The 24,749-nt window shown below is 42.5% G+C and overlaps 1 protein-coding gene across 9 annotated transcripts in view; it reads right to left on the bottom strand.

Moving 5' to 3' along the window:
• The window catches only part of CELF3 (CUGBP Elav-like family member 3), a 282,700-nt gene that overhangs the window by 128,046 nt on the left and 129,905 nt on the right, over positions 1 to 24,749 (bottom strand). For all 9 annotated transcript variants that reach the window (XM_069218316.1, XM_069218315.1, XM_069218311.1 and 6 more), the window contains one exon: positions 5,481 to 5,563. Coding sequence is in view for 7 of the 9 variants with exons in the window: in XM_069218311.1 (XP_069074412.1) it covers positions 5,481 to 5,563 (83 nt within the window). In the remaining 2 variants the exon portion in view is untranslated. The remainder of the gene's footprint in view (positions 1 to 5,480; positions 5,564 to 24,749) is intronic.

The raw sequence follows: 24,749 nt of genomic DNA, 5'->3' as shown, positions 1-24,749 counted from the left end.
ACAAAGCACCTTGGTGTACTCACATTGGTTGGTACTGCGCAGGATTTATCGACTGCTGTACAGAGGAAACTGGGGTTCTTAATTAAGAAATTATATTTAGAAATGTGGTAACACATTCTAGTTCTAAAGGACCAAATGCTGTGTCATGGACAACTGCGCTGGCTCAGGGCAGAGTTAAGCGCCTTTTTAATCACTCTAATGAATGGGTTGAGAGGTCTCTCTTAAACTTATTGCATTTCTGCTCAACAGAGATGATGATGGGAGGCAGAGGTGGCCAGGAAGAGGAAGACTACAAGTCATCCTAATGCTGCACAGCCAGGATACTTTGTTCAGGCTGGAGAGACGAATTATGTCACCTTGTTTTGGACTATGGTTAATGTCCATTAAAAAAAATATATATATTCTATCCCTGAATTAAACATCACTTGTTTCTCTACAAGCATATGTTGACCATTTTGAAAGGATCTTCGATCCTCCTTCCAGCACTGATCCAGTGCATAGTCAGCTGGTTTTGGTGGAGATAGGCAAGAGCATCAATCCTAACAGCAACAGACTCCTTGTATTAACTTTGGGTGAGGTCCTTCGAGTTTTGGACTGCTGTGCTGGGGGGGTAAAGCTCCTGGACCTGATGGGGTGCCTGCTGATCATCTTAAAGACTTGAGCGAGCTATGGGGATCCATCCTGGCTCAAGTGTTTAATGTGGCGCCAATAGGCATAATACCTTCTACCTGAGCTAATTCTATCACTATCCCTATTTTGAAGAAGAGGGACAAGTCTGACCCGAAGTGTTACCGCACCATTTCCCTCCTGGACTCGTCTGAGAAATTGTTGGGTAGGGTTTTTTGCAGAGACAAGAACAGTGGGCCTTCAATAATTCTATTCTGTCAGAAGCCCAGTAGGACTCAGGGGGTCTAGGGACAGTGGAACAGTGTGTAAATCTTTACCTCCTTATTGGGAAATACACTAAGGCCAAGTCAGGTTCTGTCCATTTGTGCTTTGCTGACCTCAGCAGTGCTTTTGACCTGGTGGACCACTCGAATCTGTGGCATACTCTGCTTTCACTTGGCCCCCTGAAAACATTGTTATTTTCCCTGTCTTTGCTGTATGCGAATCTTTCTGCCAAGGTTCGATATGGCCCATTGAGGAATGCTCTCCATCTTTTCGAATTAGGAGGGGTCTCAGACAGGGTTGTGGTTGTGTTTTGGCCTCATTTTTATTTTCACTTTTTATAAATTAAGTTAATGGTGCCCTACGGTGCCTGCAGGCCAAAGCGCCAGCTGTTGCCAGTCGTCCCTGTGCTTTTGTATGCCGAAGGCGCGGTTCTAGTGTCTAGGACTGCAGTTGGCCTACAGAGACTTATGGATACCTTTGCTGAATTTACAGAGTCCAGGAAATTCAAAATTAATAAAACTAAAATATTTACAATGTCTTACGGGAAAAACACACAGAAGGGAAGGACATTTTTCATTAAGAGTACTCCCATCGTGAAGGTCATTTCTGTTTGTTATTAGGATGTTCTTTTTCCTAGTAATGTTTCATGGTCTCAACACATATAGGGCCTGATTCTAACTTTGGAGGACGGTGTTAAACCGTCCCAAAAGTGGCGGATATACCACCTACCGTATTACGAGTCCATTATATCCTATGGAACTCGTAATACGGTAGGTGGTATATCCGCCACTTTTGGGACGGTTTAACACCGTCCTCCAAAGTTAGAATCAGGCCCATAAATGCTTAGTCTAAAATTAGTAGAGTTGGTGAGGGTGTGTTCAGGTTTTTCGGTAAACTTGTCTGCCAACCCATCGAGGAAATGTTTAATATCTGAAAGGCCATAGCACTGCCAGTCGCCATGTACAGGAGGGGGAGGGAGATGCTGTGAGGTTATACATCTTGCGGTCCTCTTCAGGTTGAGAGGAACACCTTTTTAAGGCGTCTTTGGTATATCCCTGCCTCAACACCATCAACAATTATTCATAATGAAGTGGGGCTAACTCACCTGAAAGACCTGTTTTGGCTTAAACCTATTTAGTTGTGGCACTCAATATGTGCTAACACTGAGAATTCATGAAAGGGACTATTTTAGATTGTTTAGAGCTATATCATGCTTATAATATTCCACAGCTTTCCTATATCAATAATATTTTTTAAACTAATGTTTGGCTCTCCTGGGCTTTAAGAGCCTTTTTGAGTTCTTGTTTTTCAGAAGTCTGAGGTTAAGGCCTTCTTTTTAGGTGTTCAGGCTGAAAAAAGAGCCCTTGCTGATGCCAAGAAATCCAATCTTGTTACATATTTGTCATAAGCATCCCCGAAGAGCTTTCAATTGTATCGGACATTGGTGACAAATATCCAACACCTCTTCAAGTTAATGAGGCTGCGGTTGGGTACAGTACATCACACTGTCACCTTCCCTATCATGTATCAGTGGCACAGGGTCATGACACCTTGCCTTTGTGACGGCACCTCCAAACAGAGCACTTTGTACTTTATGTTATTTTGCACAAATTAGGATGGTTTAAGGCATATTTTGAAACCAATCTTTATCACCTTGAACATTAGGGATTATAACGTTGCCCTGCGTTTTCTGTGTACCCATTAGAGGCCCCCAAGTTTTGCTTAAATGCTACTTCTTAGATTTGGGCAGTGATTTGAATATCAAAGCATTGTTATCTTACTGTAGTATTTGTTTTCATATGCTTGTAAGTACAGTATACATTTTCAAATGCTTTATCTGTTTTTAACCTTATGGATGTCCTGCATTTTATACCATTTGCTTTTTTATGGCTTATTGTGATAGTGCTGAATAAAGATTTTCATACTGAATCAACTAGGTGTTACACCTATAACACTTGACACTCAGTGTAGTATAGCAGTCGTGGTGTGTGTGTGTGTGTGTGTGTGTGTGTGTGCGTGCGCGCTCTCTGCTGGTAGCATGAACGCAGCATCATGATCGGCCTGAACGCCCTCGATTTGCACTCCCAGACAGACTGGGAGCCTGCTGTCTCCAACCCCGCAACGTAGCTCAGTTTGGAGACAGCTCAGTGTGCATGTCGGTTTGGAAGTCCTGAGATGGCCGGCCAAACCCACATGCCCACTGACAACAGTGCACCTACCACTCCCCCTCGTGCTATGTCATCCCCAAGGCCCCGCACCCTACGCACGACACTATGGGGATAAATAAAACAATAAAAATGCTTTATTATCATTTTATTTTTCAGGCTTCACAGCTGGGGCGGGAGGCTGCACCTCTCCTCTGCCATAGCGGAGGACCCGCTGCTGGATTATAGGCCTTAAGGATGGGTCATATGGAGGCAGAGAAGGGAAAAGTAAAGAAAACCTGCAAGTCATCATATTACCAATCAATGTATAGCAGCCTACCTTTCACAAAGTGTAACACCTGTTACACTACTGAAACATATTAGCCTTAACTTAACAGAAGGGCAATCAGGGAGTTAGATGACATGAGGAAAAGGAAGCCTCAAAATCATCTTATTGCTAGTTGCTTAACAGCCCTGGAACCACTGACTAAGTTTAATGCCTATAACTACTACAAAACAGTGGAAAGAAGGCCACAGCAGCGTCCACTTTTGGTGAACAAACAGATGCGTGGAAGAAACAAGCTGCTGCTTTACAGCATCAGTGTACAGAATGAATTGCAAATATAATGCAGCAGGAAAGAAAGCTATATTACACGTCCTGCATCTGTCACTCTTGATTAGATCAGTTTTCAGAATGCTTCCATCTCTCCTGCAATCTTCTATTCTAGTTAACGTAATCATCTCTCAATCTCATCCCAGCAGCCATCTAGTTTCATCAGTATCCAGACTATAAATCAGCTCTAACCACCGTCCCTCAAAAAGGCTGTTGGTACTTCTGGTGAGTAAAACATGCAGTTATTTGGGGTCATCTGTACTCCAAGCAGGGGCTGCTGCTTCGCAATGGTGAAGGAGTGTTGTCCCCTGGCTAAGCCAGAAGCTGAAAGATAAAAGGATATTTGTTTATCATTTTATCATTCAGCTGCTGGCTAGGCCGGCAGAGCAGAGAGGGGTGGGGCTGGGCCACAGGAGGTGAGGGGGAAGAAGAGGGGAGGAGTGAGTGCACCTAAGTGTGCATATGTTTTTGACTGGCCATCTTAGGCACAGACACCAGTTTTGTGTCTGAGGCAGGCCAAGCCGATCAGACCAATCCTGACGCTGCTTTCATGCTACGTTCAACATGAAAACAGCACCAGTATTGCTGGAGAGCCTGTTGGTGTCCCAGTGAATGCTGGGACACCAGAAGCGGATTGAGGTGGCGACGAAAGCAGTACTTTTCTTTTTAATTATTTTTTATTCCCCCCATCCTTCCCGTCCTCCCCTTGAGATTTGCAGTGGCCGACGCTGAATCTAAGCCTATGCAAGTGCCAGGCAACATAGCAGAGATGCCCATTAATAGCCTGTAGAGAGCTGGGTGGAAAGATCAGTGTTGTCAAGGGATTGCCCCAGTGTGAGTCCCATTGTAAAGTTGAAATCACAACATCAAATTACAATTTGAACTCAAGTTGTTCTTGGCCATGGAAGATTCTACAGGTTTTACCTGGAAGGCCTTGCATGGCCAAAACCATATGGAAAGTGGAATATAATGATATACTACTGGTCACAAACACGGTTGCTGCAATAGATTACAGGTTTATTTTAGGTATGCCCCACCAGGGGCGCCTTCCTCTCTGCTCAGTCCACTCTCTCTGTCTACCTAGCCACGCAATGACATCCCAAAACTCGATGACCTCGCAGGTCAGCGGAGGAGGACAGGAGTAAGACAGCAGATTCTAACACTTTTTAAGACAGAAAGTAGTAACTGGACAAGCCAGAGTAACAAATCTCAAACCCCAGGCCCATCCCAAATGCTAGAACTGACATTTGCTGTAGTTCTTCAGTAGAGCTCACAGCAGGCTTATGGCCACCAATGCACGGCTTAATGTTCCTTGGTTTTATTCTGAACATTATGTGACATATATCCAACCAAAGAGCAGCCTATCGCCTAAAGTGAAGGTCTCTGAGGTCTCCTCTGCTTTCCTTCTCTCTGAAAGCATGTGGTAATTCGGCAACAGCATGAGTACCAGCAAATCTAGCCTCAAAAACTCCATCTATACTGCCCCTAAGACCAGCCGGCAAAACCTTCAGAGCCAATCACTTTTAAGTAAGAGTGGAATGTTTTGCTTGTTTATTAGGCAAGTCTGCTTTCTGGACTTCCTGTCGGGTGACATCTGGTCTTGCTGTCATGTGACACCTGGCCTCCCTGAGAGTCCCGTCCACATTGGTTTAGCATAAGACGCTGGAAGGGAACAAACGCAGCATACATTCAACGGAAGGGTCACTGAGGGTGCACACATTCAGTGGGACTCGAATATAGAAACATGCATACGTTTGCAGAGAAGAAATAGAGCATAGTGAGCCTGTGAGATAATCGTAGGGTCAAGAGGAGACGCCGTCAAGGCCACCTACCCCCGGTAATGTCTTCTGTTCATGCAGTGCACTCTGGGCTTTAAGGGCGGATTCTCGGGCGCAGTACGTCAGGAACGCACATCCTGCAAGGAAAGAAAGTACATTAGACTCTTGTGCAAACAAGTTACAGTAAAACAGGAGATAACACTGCACGTCTAGTGTCTGCATTTTGCATCAGATGTAAACAACCGCGTCACATTAAAAATACGCACGTCAAAAGAGTAGAGTATGCCCGAGGCGCGCGCGGGGGACATCAACCATACAATATGTATTGCAGCTAAATAAGGGACGCAAAAATGACGCAGCCACGTCACAGATGAGCACCATAATTCAAGACGTGCAATGCACATCAGTGGCACACGGGAAGGCACTTTGATATACAAAGCACGCCGAAAGTTGGCAGTGCACACGGGTAAATCATACACACCAAAGTGTTGGATGCACTTCACAGTAAGAGATGTAGGTCAAACGATGCACTGACAGTCACAGCTAGTAAAATGATGTCAAAACTGAATAATACACACCACAGGTAAACAATACACAGGCAAACGAATTGCAACGTTACACAATTTACGTCAAAGGTAAACAGTGCCATCAAATGTTATTAATATACGTCACTGGCAATTAATGCAAACAAAAATTATGGTTTGCACATCATATGTGAACTATGCAAGTAAAAAGGATTCACTTCACAGATGAACCAGGTATAATAATAAACGTGTCCATTTCTCATAGCACGTACACAATGTATGTTAGAAGAGCCCTCCAAAGGTCACAGCTAAAGTCGGTAGGTCAAACGTGCCGCCCGCACAACAGATACACAAAGCACGTTACCATTTCACAATCTACGTCGCGGGGACACAATGCACATCGAAATTGTGAAGGGTGTGCCAGAATCATAAAATGCACGTTACAGGTGAAAACTGCACTTAAAAATGGAGCTTTACAATTAAACAATAAAGACCCTGAGTTGCAATGCCAGTTACACTGAACGTCACAGGTGCATAAAACACTTGATAACACAAAAAGCACAACGCTGCCCATCAACACACAACAGGTGTATACTATGCATACCTCAACCACATCCTGAGAGTCACAGGTACACAAAGCACAACCTAAATAACACCATCACAGATACACCATGCTGATAACACAAACCTGTAGATGAAAGTTACACAGGAAATCAAGGCTCATCAGAGGCACACAGTACATACCACAAGGATGCAAAGAACTTCACTTGTACACCACAGGCTCAAGAAAACAGATGCGTAATACACATCAGGGGTCACACTGCACACTACAAATACAGGATGCTTTTACAGGTACCGAACGCAACACAGTGGTAGACAGAATACGACACAGTGGTAGACAGAATACGTCACAGGGGTATACTGCACAATAGAGTTATACAACAGATATAAAAGGACTTCAAAGAACATCAAAGGCGAACAATGAACATCCCTGGCTCACAGGGAGCATCATAGACACACAACACATATTACAGATAAACAATACATTGTCACAGGTGCACAATGCACACCACAGACTGACAATGGCGAGCACAGGCACGGAGTGAGCATTAGAGTTGCACACTGCACACCACAGATACGCAACGTATTCACAGGTAGATCATACTACTCAGTGGTAGACAAAATACAGCACAGAGCCATTGTGGACAATAGAGTTGCACAGCAAATCACAGGTCTTCAAGGCACATCAAACGAACAATGAACATCACTGGTTTCCGCTACACATCACAAGTGCACAATTAACACCACAGTGGCGTTGTGCAAAGCACAAGGACACAATGCACATCAGAGGGGAACATTGCACACCAGAGATAAATAAACAATTTATTCACAGGTATTTGATTTAACTAAGAGACAGAAAATGTACACCGTAGGGACCACAATCACCACAAGGGGATACAATCACACAACACACATCACGGAGTACGAGGCCCAACAAAGATCTTCAAGGCACATCACTGTGAATAATGAACATCACTGGCATCACAGGCGCATCACAAGTACACAACACACCCCACATATTAACAATGCACACCCCAGGGACACAGCACACACCAGACTCACAGTGTAGGGCACATGTACACAATACACATCAACGGGGCACATGGGACATTGCAGCCTCACAACGAATTCATAGCTAGACAACACAAGTCAGTGAAAGACAAAACAGATGGTAAGGACATACGGCACACCAAAGTTACAAAACACACATCACAAATATACCATGCTTATCACAGGCCTTCAAGGCACATCACAGCTGAAGACTGAACATCAATGGTTCACAGTGTGTATCAGAGATACACAATACAGATAAACACTACACATCACAGGGGCACAACGCCCATGCAAGTAATCAATGTTCTTTGCAGGTGGGAAGGTGAAATTATACGTTCAAGTGGCACATCCTAAGTAAACATAGCTCATCACAGATATAAGACCCATAAACAGGTATGTGAAACACAAAGAGGCATTTCCAAAAGGTATATACAATACAGGGAACATCTACACAATAAACACCACAAGTAGACAATGCACATCCAGGCTCACAAAACACATTTCAAGTAAATAAAACACAATACAAGCATAAAAACGTCACATGACAACAATATTATATATAAATCACACAATACTCCTCATGGCACACAGTACACAACAAAGCTGTGTAATATACATCTCATATATACCACAGGTACACAAATCCCATAGTAAGTGGGCAAGGTGCACGACAGTTATACATCTGACATTACATGCATGCAGTGCTCATCTAACATACATACCAGTTACACGAGCACAAGGAACATCACAGGTTGATTGAAAATCACAGACAATACACATCATAGGTAAACAATCACGCAAAGTGGTGTGCGCAGTTTTTTTTTTTTTTACACCAGTGAAATTTGCGACTTTCCCAGCATTCACCATTGGCAACGGTTGTAAAGTCCCTGGGCTTCGTTCACCAGCATGTTTTTATTCAGCACTCGCTATCTTAGTGATTTCAATTCTCTAGAGAATCCTGGTAAGCAGTGATTTATTTGTGCTGGTGGTTGGAACTGGAACTCATTTTTAGGGACCTGGACTTATTTTTCATTATCAGACTCTGGCCCAGAGCAAGAGAGAGAATTAGGAACAGAAGGAAGAAAGAAGGAGTAAGGAGAGATAGGAATACGGAGACAAAAGGAGAAGTCAGGATGCGAAACCTGTGAGACTGGGATAAAGAGACAGGAGGTTTGGGGTGGTGGAGAAGGAAGCGTGAGGTGGAGTCAAGAGTAGGTAGCCCTGGTATTTGGCATGTCTGGCTTTGGGGTGCACCGGTGACTGACTCCTAAGAAAACTTTGGGTCTTTAGACTTATATTTTTTGTACTAATGAAGCCCTGCAGCTAAGCCCAATACAACGCCTAGCGAGTGATGCGTTAAATTCCTATTCGCAGCATAGAATTTATGCAGTAAAAGGTATGCATAATATTTCTCTGAAAGTTTGCTTTTAGTTGGGCTTTTTGGCCGTAGGAGCTTTACAGAGGAGCACACTTCTTGATATTTTGTAATATATATTTTTTATAGCACCATTTCTTTAGCCTTTAAAAAAGGTATATATGTGATATTAACTGTCACAAAACCCATGATTGTCAGGCGGACGTTCCAAATGAAAGTTTGTGTGAAAAAAAGTTCAAAGATTTGTAAAGTTTTCTTACTCTTTATGATTGTCGCAAATCGTTCCTACTTCACACACCTTTAGCAGGCAAGCAATGTACACGGAAATTGTACAATGCACTCCTGTGGCCCACAATAGTCTTTAAAGCAGCACAATTCTTGTCACATATGTAGTATGTATGACCTAAGAACGCACTGAATCACAAGCACACAATGCAGAGGTGAGGTACACAACAACTTCAAAAATGACATTTGCAGACAATATATACCAGTGGTTTGTACATCATAGGCTCAGAACGCAATTCACAAATACACAATACAAATATGAAGCACTCATAAAATATCAGAGATACACAACAACACAATGCATGGTAAAGGTGCACAATGTGTATCACAGCCAAACAATTATAGTCACAGGTACACCATTCAACCTTCAGGTATATTGTACACATCATAGTTATCCAACGGGCACCTTAGTAACAATGCACGTTACAGATATAAACTGGGGATCACAACTACAAAATGAGCACCACAGGCACGCTGTGTCTCAAAGGCTTACAGCACGCATCACACAAGGGCAAAACCAATGAGAAGTAAATAATGTATAGTTGATGGACAATTACGGCTAGATACTTTACAGCATAGGTACACAGTGAATGACTGACATGCACATCACCAGTTACTATTCCCAAGTACACATCACTAGGACAAATTACACATAAACACCAACACTGGGGATGTTGGGGGGACCCAAAACACCAACCAAACTAAACCAATTCTGCAATCAAAATAAGAGAGCGGAGGCAGCAACACACTTGGAGAAATTAAGTAGAGTATAGAAGCCAGTACCAACAGAGCACAGCAACCAACACACAGGGAAATACCACAGGAAGTAAAGGAGCCACCTAGAGCACAGAAGCCAGCACACCTGGAAAGATTAGCAAGGTCACAGGAACCAGCACACCTAGTGATATCACAAAAGAGAAGCTAACACACCTGAGAGGGTACAGAAAACAACATACCTGTGGACAGCGGAGAGAACCCGAACACCTGGAAACAGCAGAAACACAGGAGCCAAACAGACCTATGAATATCAGACAGCAGAAGAACTAATACAGCTGCAAACATGAGTGGGGACACAGAGGCCAACATAACTGTTAGCAGCGAGGACAAGAACATTTGGGGACATTAGAATGAGCACAGGAATCAACACACCTATCGATATCACACAACAGGGGAAATAACATACCAGCAAATATGCAGATATCCCTAAATACGAGTAAACAGCAGAGAGAACAATAATTTCTAGGAATATTAGTACATTTCTGGAATCAACACACCTATCCAACCGTAGAGGGACTAATACACCAGTAGATTTCAGAGATGGCACATAAATCAAGATTCCAGTGAAAAGCACCGGGGACACAAATAAGAACACGTGGAAACATGAAAAAGAGCAGAGAAAGTAACACACTTACGGACACCACAGAGCAAAGGGACTAGAACAGCTGCACGTATCAGAGGGGGCACAGATACCAACATGCCACTGAAGAGCAAAGAAAACATTGGGAGCACAGGAATCAACACATTTGGGGATGTCAGAGTAAAGGAACAAACACACCAGCAAACATCAGATGGCACAGAAACCTACATACCTGTTATCAGAAGTGAGAACAAGAGCACCTGTGAGCATTAGTCACAAGAGGAACCAACACAACAGGGGATATCAGAGAACAGAGACACCCTGCAGACATCAACGGGCATAGAATTCAAAAAGCCTGTGAACAGCAGCAAGTACACCTCTAGGCATTGAAAAGAGCACATGAACCAACATACCAGGGAATATCAATAAACAGAATAGCTAACACCTGTAAACGTCAGAGGAAGTGCAGAAATCTAAACACCTCTGATCTGCAGAGAGAACAAGAACATTCTGGATAACATTAATATAAAACATAAAAAACAATTCAAAACTGAACAGAAAAGGGAGCACAATAATTAACACCTGGGGAAAAAACAAGCAATAATGGAAGCAAAACACCTGGTAAATCAAGGAGAGCTCAGGAACCAAGAAGTGAGTGCATAACTTGAAACACAGCAGAGAAACCAAATATGGCAGGAACCCACACAGAAATATTACGAAAAATATACCACCATCACCTAGGACTATCAGACAAAGGATTATCAGAGTAAAGACGGGACACCTAGGGAATACAAAAAGCCAGCAGTACAAACAGTGAGCACACAACCATCAACGCCTCTGGAAATACAGTGGGAGCACAAAGATCACCACATCAAGAAACATCAAGGAAAGCATATGAACCAACGCTTGGAAAAACTGGGAGAGCGCATAAACTAACACCTTTGGATATCAGGCAGAGCACATGAACTAACATACCAGGGGCCATTAGGGAGAAAACATGAACTATCACAATTGGAAGTATCATGGAATGCACAGGCACCAACAAAGCTGAACAATCATGAGCGCCAAGAAACCAAGACACAAGCAATATTAGTAAGTTCACAGCAACCAACTCTTCTGAAAATATCAGTGCGAGCACATGGAGCAACATACTTGGGAATATCAGACAGAGCGCAACAACCTGAAAGACCTCGGAATACTACAAAAGAGCACTTTGACCCTAAAAATCACAGAATATTAGAGAGCAGAGAAATCAACTACCCAGAGCCTGTGAGAGAGCGAGCAGTAGGCAACTGACGTGAACATACAAGGGACAGAACCTGAAACAAAGCACTTGGAAATATGACAGAAAGCAAAGGGATTGGCACATCTTGAGACAAGTAAGGAAGAACATCCACCAGCCTCCCGAAAATATCAGGGACAGTCAGCAACCAACACATCTGTGACTGTCAAGAAGAACACTAGAATCAACGTGCTTCTATCGGCTATATCACATGAATCAACTCACCTGGGTATATGATGGAGAGTGGAAGGTATCAAACTGACTGGGAATGTCAGTGAGCGCGCAGGAACCAAAAAAACAGAGACAGTCTTGAAGACCATAAGATCCTACACGGCTACGGCAATGAGAGAACAAGCACCAGCCCACTCTGTAGCGCTCAGCCATCCACACACCTGGATAGATCAGGGACAGTACATGAACTCCCTGGGGGCTGGTTGATATTCTTATGTACTTTGGGGGGCAATAAACAGAGTACAGGATTTTTGGGGTGATCGCACCTGAGATATTCAAACTCTTGTTCTAAAAGACCCTGCTCCTTCCAATTGAGAAGCATGTCCCGGAAATGTCTAACTATCGTTTGATACTCTTTGTTATTATGCAGGCTTTATCCATAACTTTTATTATAGTTTTTGTTACTTTAAGATGGCACTGTATTTTCTATAGCGGTTTTCAAGCCCATTTTTTATTTTCACATCACTTCTACATATATGAGCACTATTTGTTGGTTACGGGTCATTGTGAACAAGACCTTCCAGGTCGAAATGCCTATATATATTTCAAATGCAGGAACCGACAGACACGGAAAGAGGAGAATGTTCGGGACCCAACACACACTGGAATATTACGATAAGCACAGAAACCAGCATACCTAAGAACACAAGAGTGCAGAAATCAACATATTTCACACCGACAATGAGAGAATAAGAGTAAACATATCAAGGGATATCATGGAGAGTAAGGGGACCAGCATGCTTTGTTACTGAGAGTACAGGAAACAACACACCAGGGATTACCCTGTTGAGGATATAGATCAACACCCCATGCACAGTGAGGAAGAGCAATGGCATAAAACACCAGTGAGGCAATCCCTTATCACTAAGAGAACAGGAGTCAACATGTCTGAGACTCTTTAGAGAGGGCATAGGAAGCACAACACCTGGGAAAGCCAGGGAGATAAGATGAGTGACAACACATCAAGGGTTATTATAGCGAGCACAAGGCTACCACGCCTTGTCAGTGAAAGCTCAGGTACCACAACACCTGGGACAATCAGGCATCGCAAAGAAACCAAAATTCTTGGGGCAGCCAGGAGATCACTTCAGTCAACACACCATGGATTACCATGGTAGAGCACATGGATCAGCAAATGTGGAACAATCAGGGAGACCAAAGGAACAAACACAACTGGACTGTCAGCAAGAGCACACGGCCCAGCACACCTGGGTCCGTCTGAAGAGCACAGGGACCAACACATCTGGGATGGGAAGATCACACAAGTTATCACACTGAGGCAAGCACAGGAACCAAAACACCTGTGACAGTCAGGAAGAGCACAGGATGCAAACCTCCTAGAGAGATAACAAGAGTAAAGACACCAAGGATTTTAATGGAGAGAAGAAGGATCACCACACCTTGTCAGTGAGAGCTCAAGAAACAACACACCAGGGATTATACTGGAGAACACATGAATCTACACACCTCGTGGTGACAGGAAGAGCACATGGATGAACATACCAAGGACAGTCAAGGAAAGCACAAGAACTAAAACACGAGTAACTACCAGGGATATCACAGGGGTCAAAACACCAGGAATTAACCTGTAAATTAAATGAATCAACATGCCTGGTAGTGTTAGGGAGAGCACAGGAATCAACATGCCTGGTATTATCCTTAACTGCACATGAACCAGCAATCCTGGTAGTGTCAGAGAGAACACATGAGTCAATATACTATGGACAGTGATAGAGAGCAGAGAAATTAACACACGAGGGACAGCGAGGACGAGAAAAGGAACCAGCATACCTCTCATGGTGATGGAGGGAACAAGATTCAACACATCTGAAAATAACAAGAGGGCAGAAACCAACAAACCTTTGATTAATAGAGAAAGCACAGGGAAATACACAACTGTGACAGGAGACAACAAGAACCATCAAACCTGGGAATGTCAGCACGAGCACAGATTGGTTTGTGTTCGAGCAGTCAGTCGGACCAGCTCCAAATTTTCATCAGCGCACTGTGCTTCGTCATAATATAATCAATGTGAAAGAAGGGGCCATTTTATCAACTTCACATTCCCCTTATTTGTTTAATTTCCAATATTTGTTCACATAACATACATGAAGCACACCACAATTCTACACAACTTGCAAGCACACACCCATATGCTGAGCTCTTGGGACGACTCATGGCAATGTGTGCCTGCATTTTACCTTGCTATCCCAGCCTTATCATCTTGTTATCCAACACGTCATTATCTCTTGAACATGGACCCCATCTTATTAAATGTGATCACTCAATTAAAATCCATGCTTTGATTAATAGCTGTAATAATTTCAGGAGGCTGGTACAGGAAGCGGTCCCTGGAGCCGCGTGCGTATTGTCAAACACCAGATCTTACAAACAACAGTGGTGACATAGGTGGGATCCCATTGGTTGAAAACATTTTATTGAACTTATCTTTCTTAGAATATTAAGAAAATGTTTCATGACCTATGCCTCAAACAATCACTTAGGCCATGAACAATTACTTTACTAAGTACCCATCAGTACAGCATCAATCAAATGATGTGTAAGCCTGAGTACATTTTTGTTTCTTTGCTGTGTAATTCCTAAATTTCACATTTAGTGAATAGGCACAGTTTTCACCATTTCACATTACTTGAGATAGGTCAACTCGAATGTCATTAAGAGACAAATTCTAACCGAATTAGACATTTTCTCCTCAAAACAATCTTAAAAAAGACAGGATTAACAACACGCATTTCAGTACAGTGAGCTCTACTTGAGAGAAGCCAAGAATTTACAATTGAATCTAGGGCCATCAACAATTACCCAAATCAGAACTCTATCCAGACAAACCAGCCTCAAACTTCTGTTTCCATAAACGTTAAACCTTGAATAAATCCAACATAACTACTGTCTACCTTGAGCAACTTTTGTGTGTGATGTGTTCCCTAACAGAGAAAAGTTACCTCATCAAAAGTACACTGTGTCCAAAAAAAGAATTACATGTTGCCATGACAGCAGGCTTCTAAAAAGACCTATTGATACAGATTTCTAAGGTACCTTCAGGCACTGTATGCCAGAAGTTAGGTTAAAGTTAATCTCAAAGAGCCAGGAAAGAGAGTTGTGACTTGGAGTTTTAAACTGAAGTCAATGCCCAAACCTCAACTAGTCATCATTTACATTGCTGATTTGTCTTTTGTTTTTCGGGGAGGGGGAGTATGTGATGCCCCAAAATTCAGCAAGTTAAATACCAACAATATTTCCATAATACAAATTTTGTAACAAGTGACCATCGGTTATCAGTCTGACATTCGTGAAAATTTGTATAAAGCTGTACCATCGCAGACTCATATTTTTAGGATTGACAATATGGCACTTGCACTATTTGTGGTGAACATATTGTAACCTATACTCACTTTAGGAAGTTTTGGATAACCTTGTTTTTCCATTGACAGAATCTGCTATGAAACGTTAGGCTTGTGGCATGAGACATTATAATCACAGCTTGGTCAGCCCAAAAGAGCATTTTTAGATCACATTTTTGTTATGTGTCCTTCCACCTCAATTTAAAGGCGTGGGGCACTACATTACCTCAGAAAGCCATTACAGAGCGTTTTGGTAGCGCTGGGGAATGGCCGCTGACAAAAGTATCTGAAAAATGGACGCTACAGGAAACAAACTATCCCTTTTTTCTGTATTGTGTATAAATTGTCTCAAAGCTTGCTGTCTAAACCACTGTGTCCCAATCTGGGAGGCTGCGACCCACTGGTAGGTCATCATGAATGCCAAAGCAATAAATAAAGATGACTTTAAAATCTGTATTGTGTTTTCACATTTGCTGCTTCAAATGCAGGGACAAAATGTTAAGCTATGTCTTCTGCTGCTTATTTTGTAATTTAACATGGGGACTGGCGTTAAAAAACTCCTCTCACTTTGCAGTCAGAGAAAGAAAAGTAAAGTGAATTATGTGACAGTCTTGCTGGGGTACATGAAGTCTGAAAGGCTGCAGGATGCATTTTTTTTTCAAAGAAAACAAAATGTAAATACTTGTAAATGAACTGTAGACATGACTCAGTCAGGAAAGCAAAAATGGAGCTCATTTTTTGTAATTCTGAAGTGTGATGGAAACATAGATTTTAATAGGATCAGAACAAATCAAGATACCTTACTTGGTGATGCCCAAATTATAAATATGCACTGACACTTGATTTCCACACAATATCATTTGCAAGCAATAGAGATTAATCAGTAAAACTGTAACTCTGTGCAAATCTAGTGACTGTTTACACGGGAAATGTGCAGTCTGTAAATGACAATGCGCAACCACATTAAGCTTTAGTTACATTAAAAAAAAGTTGCCCTCCTCATGTCCATTAAAGCTTTTGCCATAGTAAACAGTGAGCGCTGGTTCTAAAACATTTTCGGAAGCACTGGTCGAAATAGTGGAGGACATTAAAGAATGCCACGCTGAAAGGTCATCTTGTAAAATATTACATGTACAAGAATAATTTAGTCAACGAAAAGCAGGAATGTATCTTTATTCTAGTCCCTATACCTTGGACTAATTATCAACGGCACGTTATCACTAATACTGGCTCTTGTAATGCCTTATGCTACCACTATTCTGTGTACAAATGACTATTCAGGTTCACTTCGGTATGTTATGTAGCTTAATTCTTTGGTACAGGAAATGGGGCATACTAATATCCTTGTATTATTTTACAGTGATAATCTGTGGTCTCGGGACCCCTGGAGGTTCACGAGGCCTACTCAGGGGGTCAGAGACTGTTTTACCAAATTAAATAATAAAATTAGCAAATAAAACTAATAAGGCATATATAAATAAGAAAGCTAAAAAACATTTGAAAAACACATTTACATTTCATTATGAAATAAACAAAAATATTTCAATATTCGAGCATTTGCTTTGAGGATCACATCACAGAAATTGCTTAGGCTGTCGTTCCCTGGCTTCCAATAAAGACTCGGGGTGATCCCTGGATTCCAGTACTGAATAAGTGGGGGTCGATAGAATACAAAAAGTCAACAATACTGCTCTGGAGAACAGGTTGCTACAAGTTCACTGGGACACCACTTGCACATCCATCCAAACCACAGGCTTGACAACCAATGCTTCCTAACACAGGAATATCTACAAACCTGCACTCTACCAACCATGCACAATTAAAGATGTAGCCTCCTACCTGATCACCTAGAAATTGCTTTGAAGCAGCGATAATGGTATACTAGGTCCAATGGATCCTGATTTGTGTTGGTTTAAAGATGAACATGATTATCTTTTCATATTACATCTAGGATTGCACTTTGTGTATATTCCCCCTAAAAGATTTGCAGTATTTCTCGAAAATTATTTTACCTTTTGCAAAGTGCACAACAAAGTTTTGGCTAAATGTTTCACATGACTTGTCTAGTAAGAGGATGCCTCGCATAGAAAAGGTACAACAGGAATCTGGATGAAGCAAAACTACTGTTCGCAAAGCATAATTTATGAAAGTGGCTACTAGTTTGGGCTTTTAGGCCCATGTGTGGCTCGCACAGGTAGATGGAGAAGTGGGTCTGTTTGAAACTGCACTAAGATACTCCAGGCTGAAATAAAGGCACAAAGACACTTTTTCTTAATAGACAAGGACTTAGCATCATATCTCGTAAGGCTATGGAGCTAAGCATAATATCTTGAGGATGTTATGCTATTCATCATTCTGCACTATCTTAGCTGTTAGGTGTTATGAAGGAGGCAATGGTAACAGCACAGAAATCTCCCAAGATGGAACACCAGGAAATGCGATTTGTGTCCAGAATGGGTAGAAACGGAAAGAAGTATGATACTTGAAGGTATCTTGGAAGTAATTTTTAAATCAAACACAAATCATATTAATACTAGGCAAGAAAATATGTCATCTCATTAGGACCCTCGTGGTAAAACTGGGTGTAAAATCCTGGCAAGTAAGTAGTGCGTAATATTCCTGCAGAGATTTTCAACTCATTTCCAATGTTGCACAAAAAAGTTGAAAAAGTGTGTGCTAAGTATATTTGCACTAAATGTGTGTCTGCACTTTCTCCATACAAAGCAGGTGGTATGAGCGAGTGCAAACCTGAGGAAACTAGTTTGTACTCGGCACTTAATTGGCAATAATGGATTAAACAAAGAAAATGGGAATAATGCTGAACCGCGGGTAATTACTCGGCACCACAATCCATTTCACAGTTTTTGACCACCATGGCCCCTGAAAGGAGCCACCCATATGCAAATCAGCCTTGAACTCCTCCAACAGGAACAGTCAAGTTCAAACTACCAGCACCGGCCCCCTTCAGATTAGGCCATACGCAATCACAGACTGGTTTCAGCCTATCTGTGTGCCATTTAGGTTTGCACCCGTTTTTTTTCACTATCACAAGGATCTGAAAAGGCTCACTGACCCATTATTTAAGAAAAGAATATACAGCAATTACTTAATTTCTTAGCTCATAAGATCCAACAATTATATATTTCAAAGATATATCAACCAAAGTAGAGCTAAGTAAATTATTCTGGTTCATTTTGAGGCCGCTGGCCACAGAAAGAAACATGGATAGTGATTCCACACAAAGATCATGTATGAAGACAGTGCGTGGCACATGGAAATCCTGAAGCATATTTTATTTAGATCCGAAGGGCCTCGTTTTGAGTTAAGAGTATTCTGAAATGGAAATGTAAATGCTTACGTATAAAGATGTTTTAAAAATATTGATAATTGCTGAGAACAATAGAATAATTTGTATAATCGATTCCTTCCTACTAAAATAAGGACTTGTGAAATATATTTTTTTTAATTGGGGAACTTTTTAATTTTATTACGACCAAATTATGATAAAAGATTGATGGTTTGGATGAATGTAAATACATTTATATTTATTGGAATTCAACTTTTATGTGCCACTCAACTCAATGGTATCCTTTCTTCAGTGTTCAAAGGATGAATGACTAATCGGATTTAAAGTTATGGGTTTTAGGCAATGAGTAGCATGGGCATAACCCCGACAGGTTAGTGCTACTCTTGTGAGGTAGGGGACTGTAGCTAACCATTCATTGAAATCCATTTTTTTACAATGTGTAGTCCATAAAAAAACAAAAACGGAATTAAAACGAGAAGCCAGAAGTCTTTAGGTTGTGAAGGGGTTTAAATATGGCATCTCATTTTGGGAGCATATGAATAATTTTGTAACCCTACTGGGAACTGGTTTTAATCTTAGGTACACCCCTGATACCTTCCTATCTGTTCCCTCTGCTCATTTTGGGACTTCTGTTTTGAGCTAAGAATTCAAAAACGTAAGCAAGAGGGATAATACCTGGCAGTTATTTCATGCTTCCTCTGGGAACTAATTAGGTATTATGGAAAATCTCAAAAATACCACAAAGAACGCTGTATCCATATGCAAATAACCTATGATAATTATAACATATACATGGTTATAAGCATAAATAAAAGATAAAACGGATTTTTGATCTTCTTAGGTGGTGTTACGCTGGGTGACTTAGATCTGTAATAATTTATTGTGTGTTGTAATGCAAAGGAAATTTTTAACAACGATTTCTCAAAGAGGAAAAAAATTAAAAACATATTGTAACATAGAAGATAATGGAGAAAAGTGGCTACAATAGAGTAAATTGGGAACTAATATATTAATGGGATAAAAAGAGTAAGAAGGTATTATTATATAATATATATGATAGGTATATATACCATAATTACATATGTGTAATCAACAGTTAAAAAAAGTTTCATATTGAGAATAATACAAAGTTACCCCAACAATAATGGTGACTAACAACAATAAAAATAATAGTAATTAATAGATGCCGAACAGTAGTAGCCATAACAATAACAGTAATAATAATAGCACAAACAAGTACATTTCTCAGTGATGTAAAAATAAGAGGTAGACTGATGCAGGCTGGAGAGAGATGAGCAGGGAAGGGTGGTGCATGTGGAGGAGGGAAGTGGTGAGAAAAGGAGGTTTTGGGGTGTGCAATGGGGGGCCACTGACCTGACAAAATGGTGCATGGAAAAGAAGTATTTGAACGTAGGTATAGTGGCTTTGCTACAGATTTGTGATTTATACACTCACCATAAAAAGAAAACAATGTATGGAAATGACTACAGATCTGACCTTGGCATCTATGCAATAGTTGTATATATTTATTTAGCAAACATCTGCAATATGCAGAACAAATTTGACCAAAATATTAAAAAAAATAAAAATAAAGGAAGAGCTCAGCAGCTGAAGCACATTAGGCCTGGCAATTATGTGCACTCTTGTTTGTCAGGTGTGCACACATGAGCAGAAAAAATGCTGCTGCTCACAGTCCAAAACAGCTAGAGGATAAAGTGTGCTGACTCATAGTCTAATGCCGTTTATTGTGGTGGCCGATACCTCATGTGAAGGATGCTCGACTACGCCAGTGTATTTTTTGTATGTGTGAGAGAGAGAGAGAGAGTGAGAGAATGAATGTGGAGCAATAATGTGTTAGTTAGAGTAACTGTACTGACAGACACACATCCACCCATTTAATACCACAGTACAAAGGTCAAATTCGACTTCACTACCACAGTACTGCAAAAAACAATACAAGAAAAACAAACACTTGTTACTGCCACACAGATTACACGTAACATACTGCACAGATGTAACCCCTTGTATCCTGGCTTGTGTTAGTCACCTTTTGGTAAAGCAAGTATTCATTAAAAAAAATACCATGGCAGAGCCCATTTAAGCAGCTGTGCAGACTATAAAACGGTGGTTATTACTTTAAGTGAGGAAGGGAGAGAGAGGCATCATGACTCACCACAGGCTTCGCCTCTTATGAGCCACGGCCGCTCCTCACACGCTACAATGGTGATGCATAGCATATCACACTCTGAACATGAGTGCATGTGTGTGTCTGTGTCTTAACTGAAGCTCTGTTTCTGAGCCCTCACGGGGCCCCGGAAGCACTCGTACTTACTGACAGCCAGAAGTGACCGGAAGTACGGCCTTGCAAGTGAGCTAACTAACCTACATCCATCTCTTTCGGTCACCTTCCGCCATACCGGTGGCGTAGAGAAGGCGTGCTCTGCTCCAGCCCAAACTCCCTTCCAGAGACAAAGAACTGTTGGGAAAACTGTCCATCGACTTCTTCCAGGGGACCAAGGCAGTCCACGCGCCACTAAAGGCACACACGCCTGATTTGCCACTCCGCGCCCTCAGGTGTAGATGCGCAAGCGCGCGCCCACACACACACACCCGGCTGCCTCCAGCTGCACACACACCTGCTGGCAGCCTTCCACCGGGTGACAGGTGGTCACATAAATGCACGTAGCCACCGGAGCGTGCTTTCGCCGGCTCTCTCTCCTGGGCCCTGGGGACACAGGCTGTGTAAAACACTCCTGAACAAGGAACATCCACCTCCCCATGCTTGGGAGGCGCAGGCCTGCTTGGCTCCCGAGTCCCGGCGCCCCACCTTCGAAGCCAGTCCTGCCGGCGCACAGCTGCCAGGCGGGCCGGACTCCCGAAGGAGGCACTGGGCCGCCAGAACTGACCTAGGGCGCCGACTGGCCAGCAGGGCACGCACCGGGTTTAATATTTTAATAAGGGTGTTTGAGAAGCGCGGCCCTGCCCCGAGGAACAGCGCAGCGGTTCACAGACAGAATGCAAAGCAATGGTGCATGAAATATACATATTCGTAGACGAGAATGGAGGCGAATATAAGGCCATTTACAAATTGCGAGGGTAGCTAAGTAATGGGGTCAAGCAGCCCGGGGGCCTAAAAGGGGGGCGAGTGCCTGCTTTGGAATATTTAAGCATTGACTTAGTTTCCTGCTTGCGAGCGCGTGGGAGGGGCTACCCGAGGCGGTGGGATACAGGCTACTTAGTATGGTGCTCTCATGTCGTCGAGATCTGGCCAGCGCTATAAACAAAAATGTAAATACATGTATGTATTCCTTAGCCTGGCAGGGCCGTCCTTTAAAACGTTGTTATATCTCGACAGATTTTGGCTTAGAGCTGTGGATGAACTTGCAGTAACGGACCTTTCCTGATAAAAATTGTTTCGTAATGACCATGTATAGGTTTTACAAAATATATATATTTGCTGCGCCTGAAGCGAAACAGAAGCACTAGAACCGAAAACTCTGAAAACAGCAGCAGCAAAAAGTCGAGTTACGACCAATACACCATTTGTAGTAGGTACATAAGCAATATGGTGTAGTAGTACGGGATTAAATGAAAATAAGCTTAGAATAATTTATTAAGCTATCATATCACTATTTTACCAAAAGCGCTGAGGTGGCTAAACAATGGCTGATTGTGCGCTAAACTGACAAACAACACAAAATAAACAACACCACAACTTTCACAAGCAGTTTGCCTCTTTACAATAATATCTGGGTGTGATAAATGGAGTTTTTGGTTGAAAGTCAGGTTACCCCCTGTCCAAACAAGGACTCTCTCTCTCATCAGGGTAAATCACACACAATCCTAATTATTCTATGCCTACCCTTTGGTAGCTTGGCACTGAGCAGTCAGGCTTAACTTAGAAGGCAAAGTGTGAAGTTTTTGTGCAATAACACAGCATAAACACCACAAAAATCCACCACACAGGTTTAAAAAAATATAGATTATTTATCTTAATAAAAAAAGGTCAAAACAATCAAGATTTGATAAGTACATGGTGAAATATCACTTTAGAGAATGATAAAAAGAGTCTTAAGTTCTTAAAAGTAATAAGTAGCTCTTGCAAACACAAAGTACCTTGTTTTTGTCTACATTATCCGCAAGGGACCGAGAGTAGGAGATGTGTGGAAAACTAGGAGGTGTGTGTCAGTTTCTCTGGGCACACACAGACGATGCGTCGATATTTTTCACGCAGCCAGGGCCTTGCGTTGATTTCCAGCACACGGACTTTGATCCTCTTTGGGTTGCGGGGTATTTGGACGCCCAGGGAACGTTGCAGAGAAATTCGGGTAGTACAGGACACAGTCACAGGAGCTGCGTCGATCTGGTGGGCGATGCGAGTAAATTTCTTGTGCACGGCAGGCGCTGCATCGATTCTACTCGCAGGAAGTCGGACTGCGTCATTCCGGCTCGGCTATGCGTCGATCCAGTGGGCAGTGCGTCAAAGTTCTGGTTGCAACGCTGATGCTGCATCGATCTCCACTCAGGGAGCTGGGCTGCATCATTCCGGTTCGGCATGCAGTGATTTTCTCACTGCCGTGCAGGCTGTGCATCATTTCTGGCAGGCTGAGAGTCTAAATTTTGCCGCACAAGGAGTTCTTTGCAGAGATGAAGTCCGTTTGTCCCAGAGACTTAAAAAAATAGGAGGCAAACTCAATCCAAGCCCTTCGAGAGCACTTCTCAGCAGAGCCAGAGGGCAACAAGGCAGTCAGGTGAGTTCTTTGGGCAGCCAGGCTGCTTCTCTTGGTAGATTGCAGGTTCTGGTTCAGCGTTTCTTCACCAGTGGTATCTTGTCCAGAAGTGTCTTAGTTGGTAGGGTCAGAGGCCCTGTTTAAATACCCAAATGTGCCTTTGAAGTGGGGGAAGCTTCAAACAGTGGCTTAGAAGTGCACAAGGTCCCCTTTCAGTTCCATCTTGTCTGCCGGTGTCCCAGTAGGGGGTTTGGCAGTCCATTGTGTGAGGGCAAGCCACTGTCCTTTGACAGGTAAGTGTCAGGCACTCCACCCTCCCAGCTCAGGAAGACCCATTCAGTATGCAGATGTGTGCAGGTGTGGCTGAGCATCCTCTGTTTGGGGTTGTCTGAGTGAAATGCACAAGCGAGCTGTCAACTACCTCAGCCAGACAGAGTGGAAGGCACAAAAGGATTTAAGTGTAGAGAAATGCTCACTTTCTAAAAGTGGCATTTCTAGATTAGTAATGTTAAATCCAACTTCACCAATAAGCAGGATTTTCCATTCCCATTCTGGCCATACTAAATATGACCTGTTTACTCCTTTCAGATCAGAACCTTCCACTCAAACAGTATAGGAGGGTAGCCCTAATGATATCCTATGAAAGAAGCAGCCCTCACAACTGTGCAAAACAACTTTAGGAGTTTTGCACTACCAGGACATATCGAACACGTATGTTCATGTCCTGCCTTTTATCTACATGGCACCCTGCCCTAAGGGCTACCTACGGCCTACCTCATGGGTGACATATGTAGAAAAAGAGGAGCTTAAAGCTTGGCAATTACTTTTACATGGGAAGTTGAAGTAGCAGTCAAACGGCACACACAGGCCTTGCAGTGGCAGGCCTGAGAAATGGTTAGGGGCTACTTGTGTGGGTGGCACAACCAGTGTTGCAGGACCACTTGCAGTATTTAATTTACAGTCCCTGGGAACATGTAGTGCACTATACTCGGGACTTACAAGTAGATTAAATATACCAATTGGGTATGAGCCAATGTCACCACGTTTTAGGAAGAGAGCATATGCACTTTAGCACTGATTAGCAGTGGTAAAGTGCGCAGAGTCCTAAAGCGAGCAAAAATTAGGTCAGAAAAAGAGAAGGCAAAAAGTTTGGGGGAGACCCTGCAGAAAGGACATTTCCAACACTGGGGGTATATGTCGCTATCTTTGCCAACAGGGGTGCTAGTATGCCCATGTGGCCTAACGCAAATGCACAA

This window comes from Pleurodeles waltl, chromosome 12 (genome assembly GCF_031143425.1).
Source record: "Pleurodeles waltl isolate 20211129_DDA chromosome 12, aPleWal1.hap1.20221129, whole genome shotgun sequence".
Classification (NCBI taxonomy): Eukaryota; Metazoa; Chordata; class Amphibia; order Caudata; family Salamandridae; genus Pleurodeles; species Pleurodeles waltl.
This window is presented reverse-complemented; position numbering and strand designations above follow the sequence as displayed.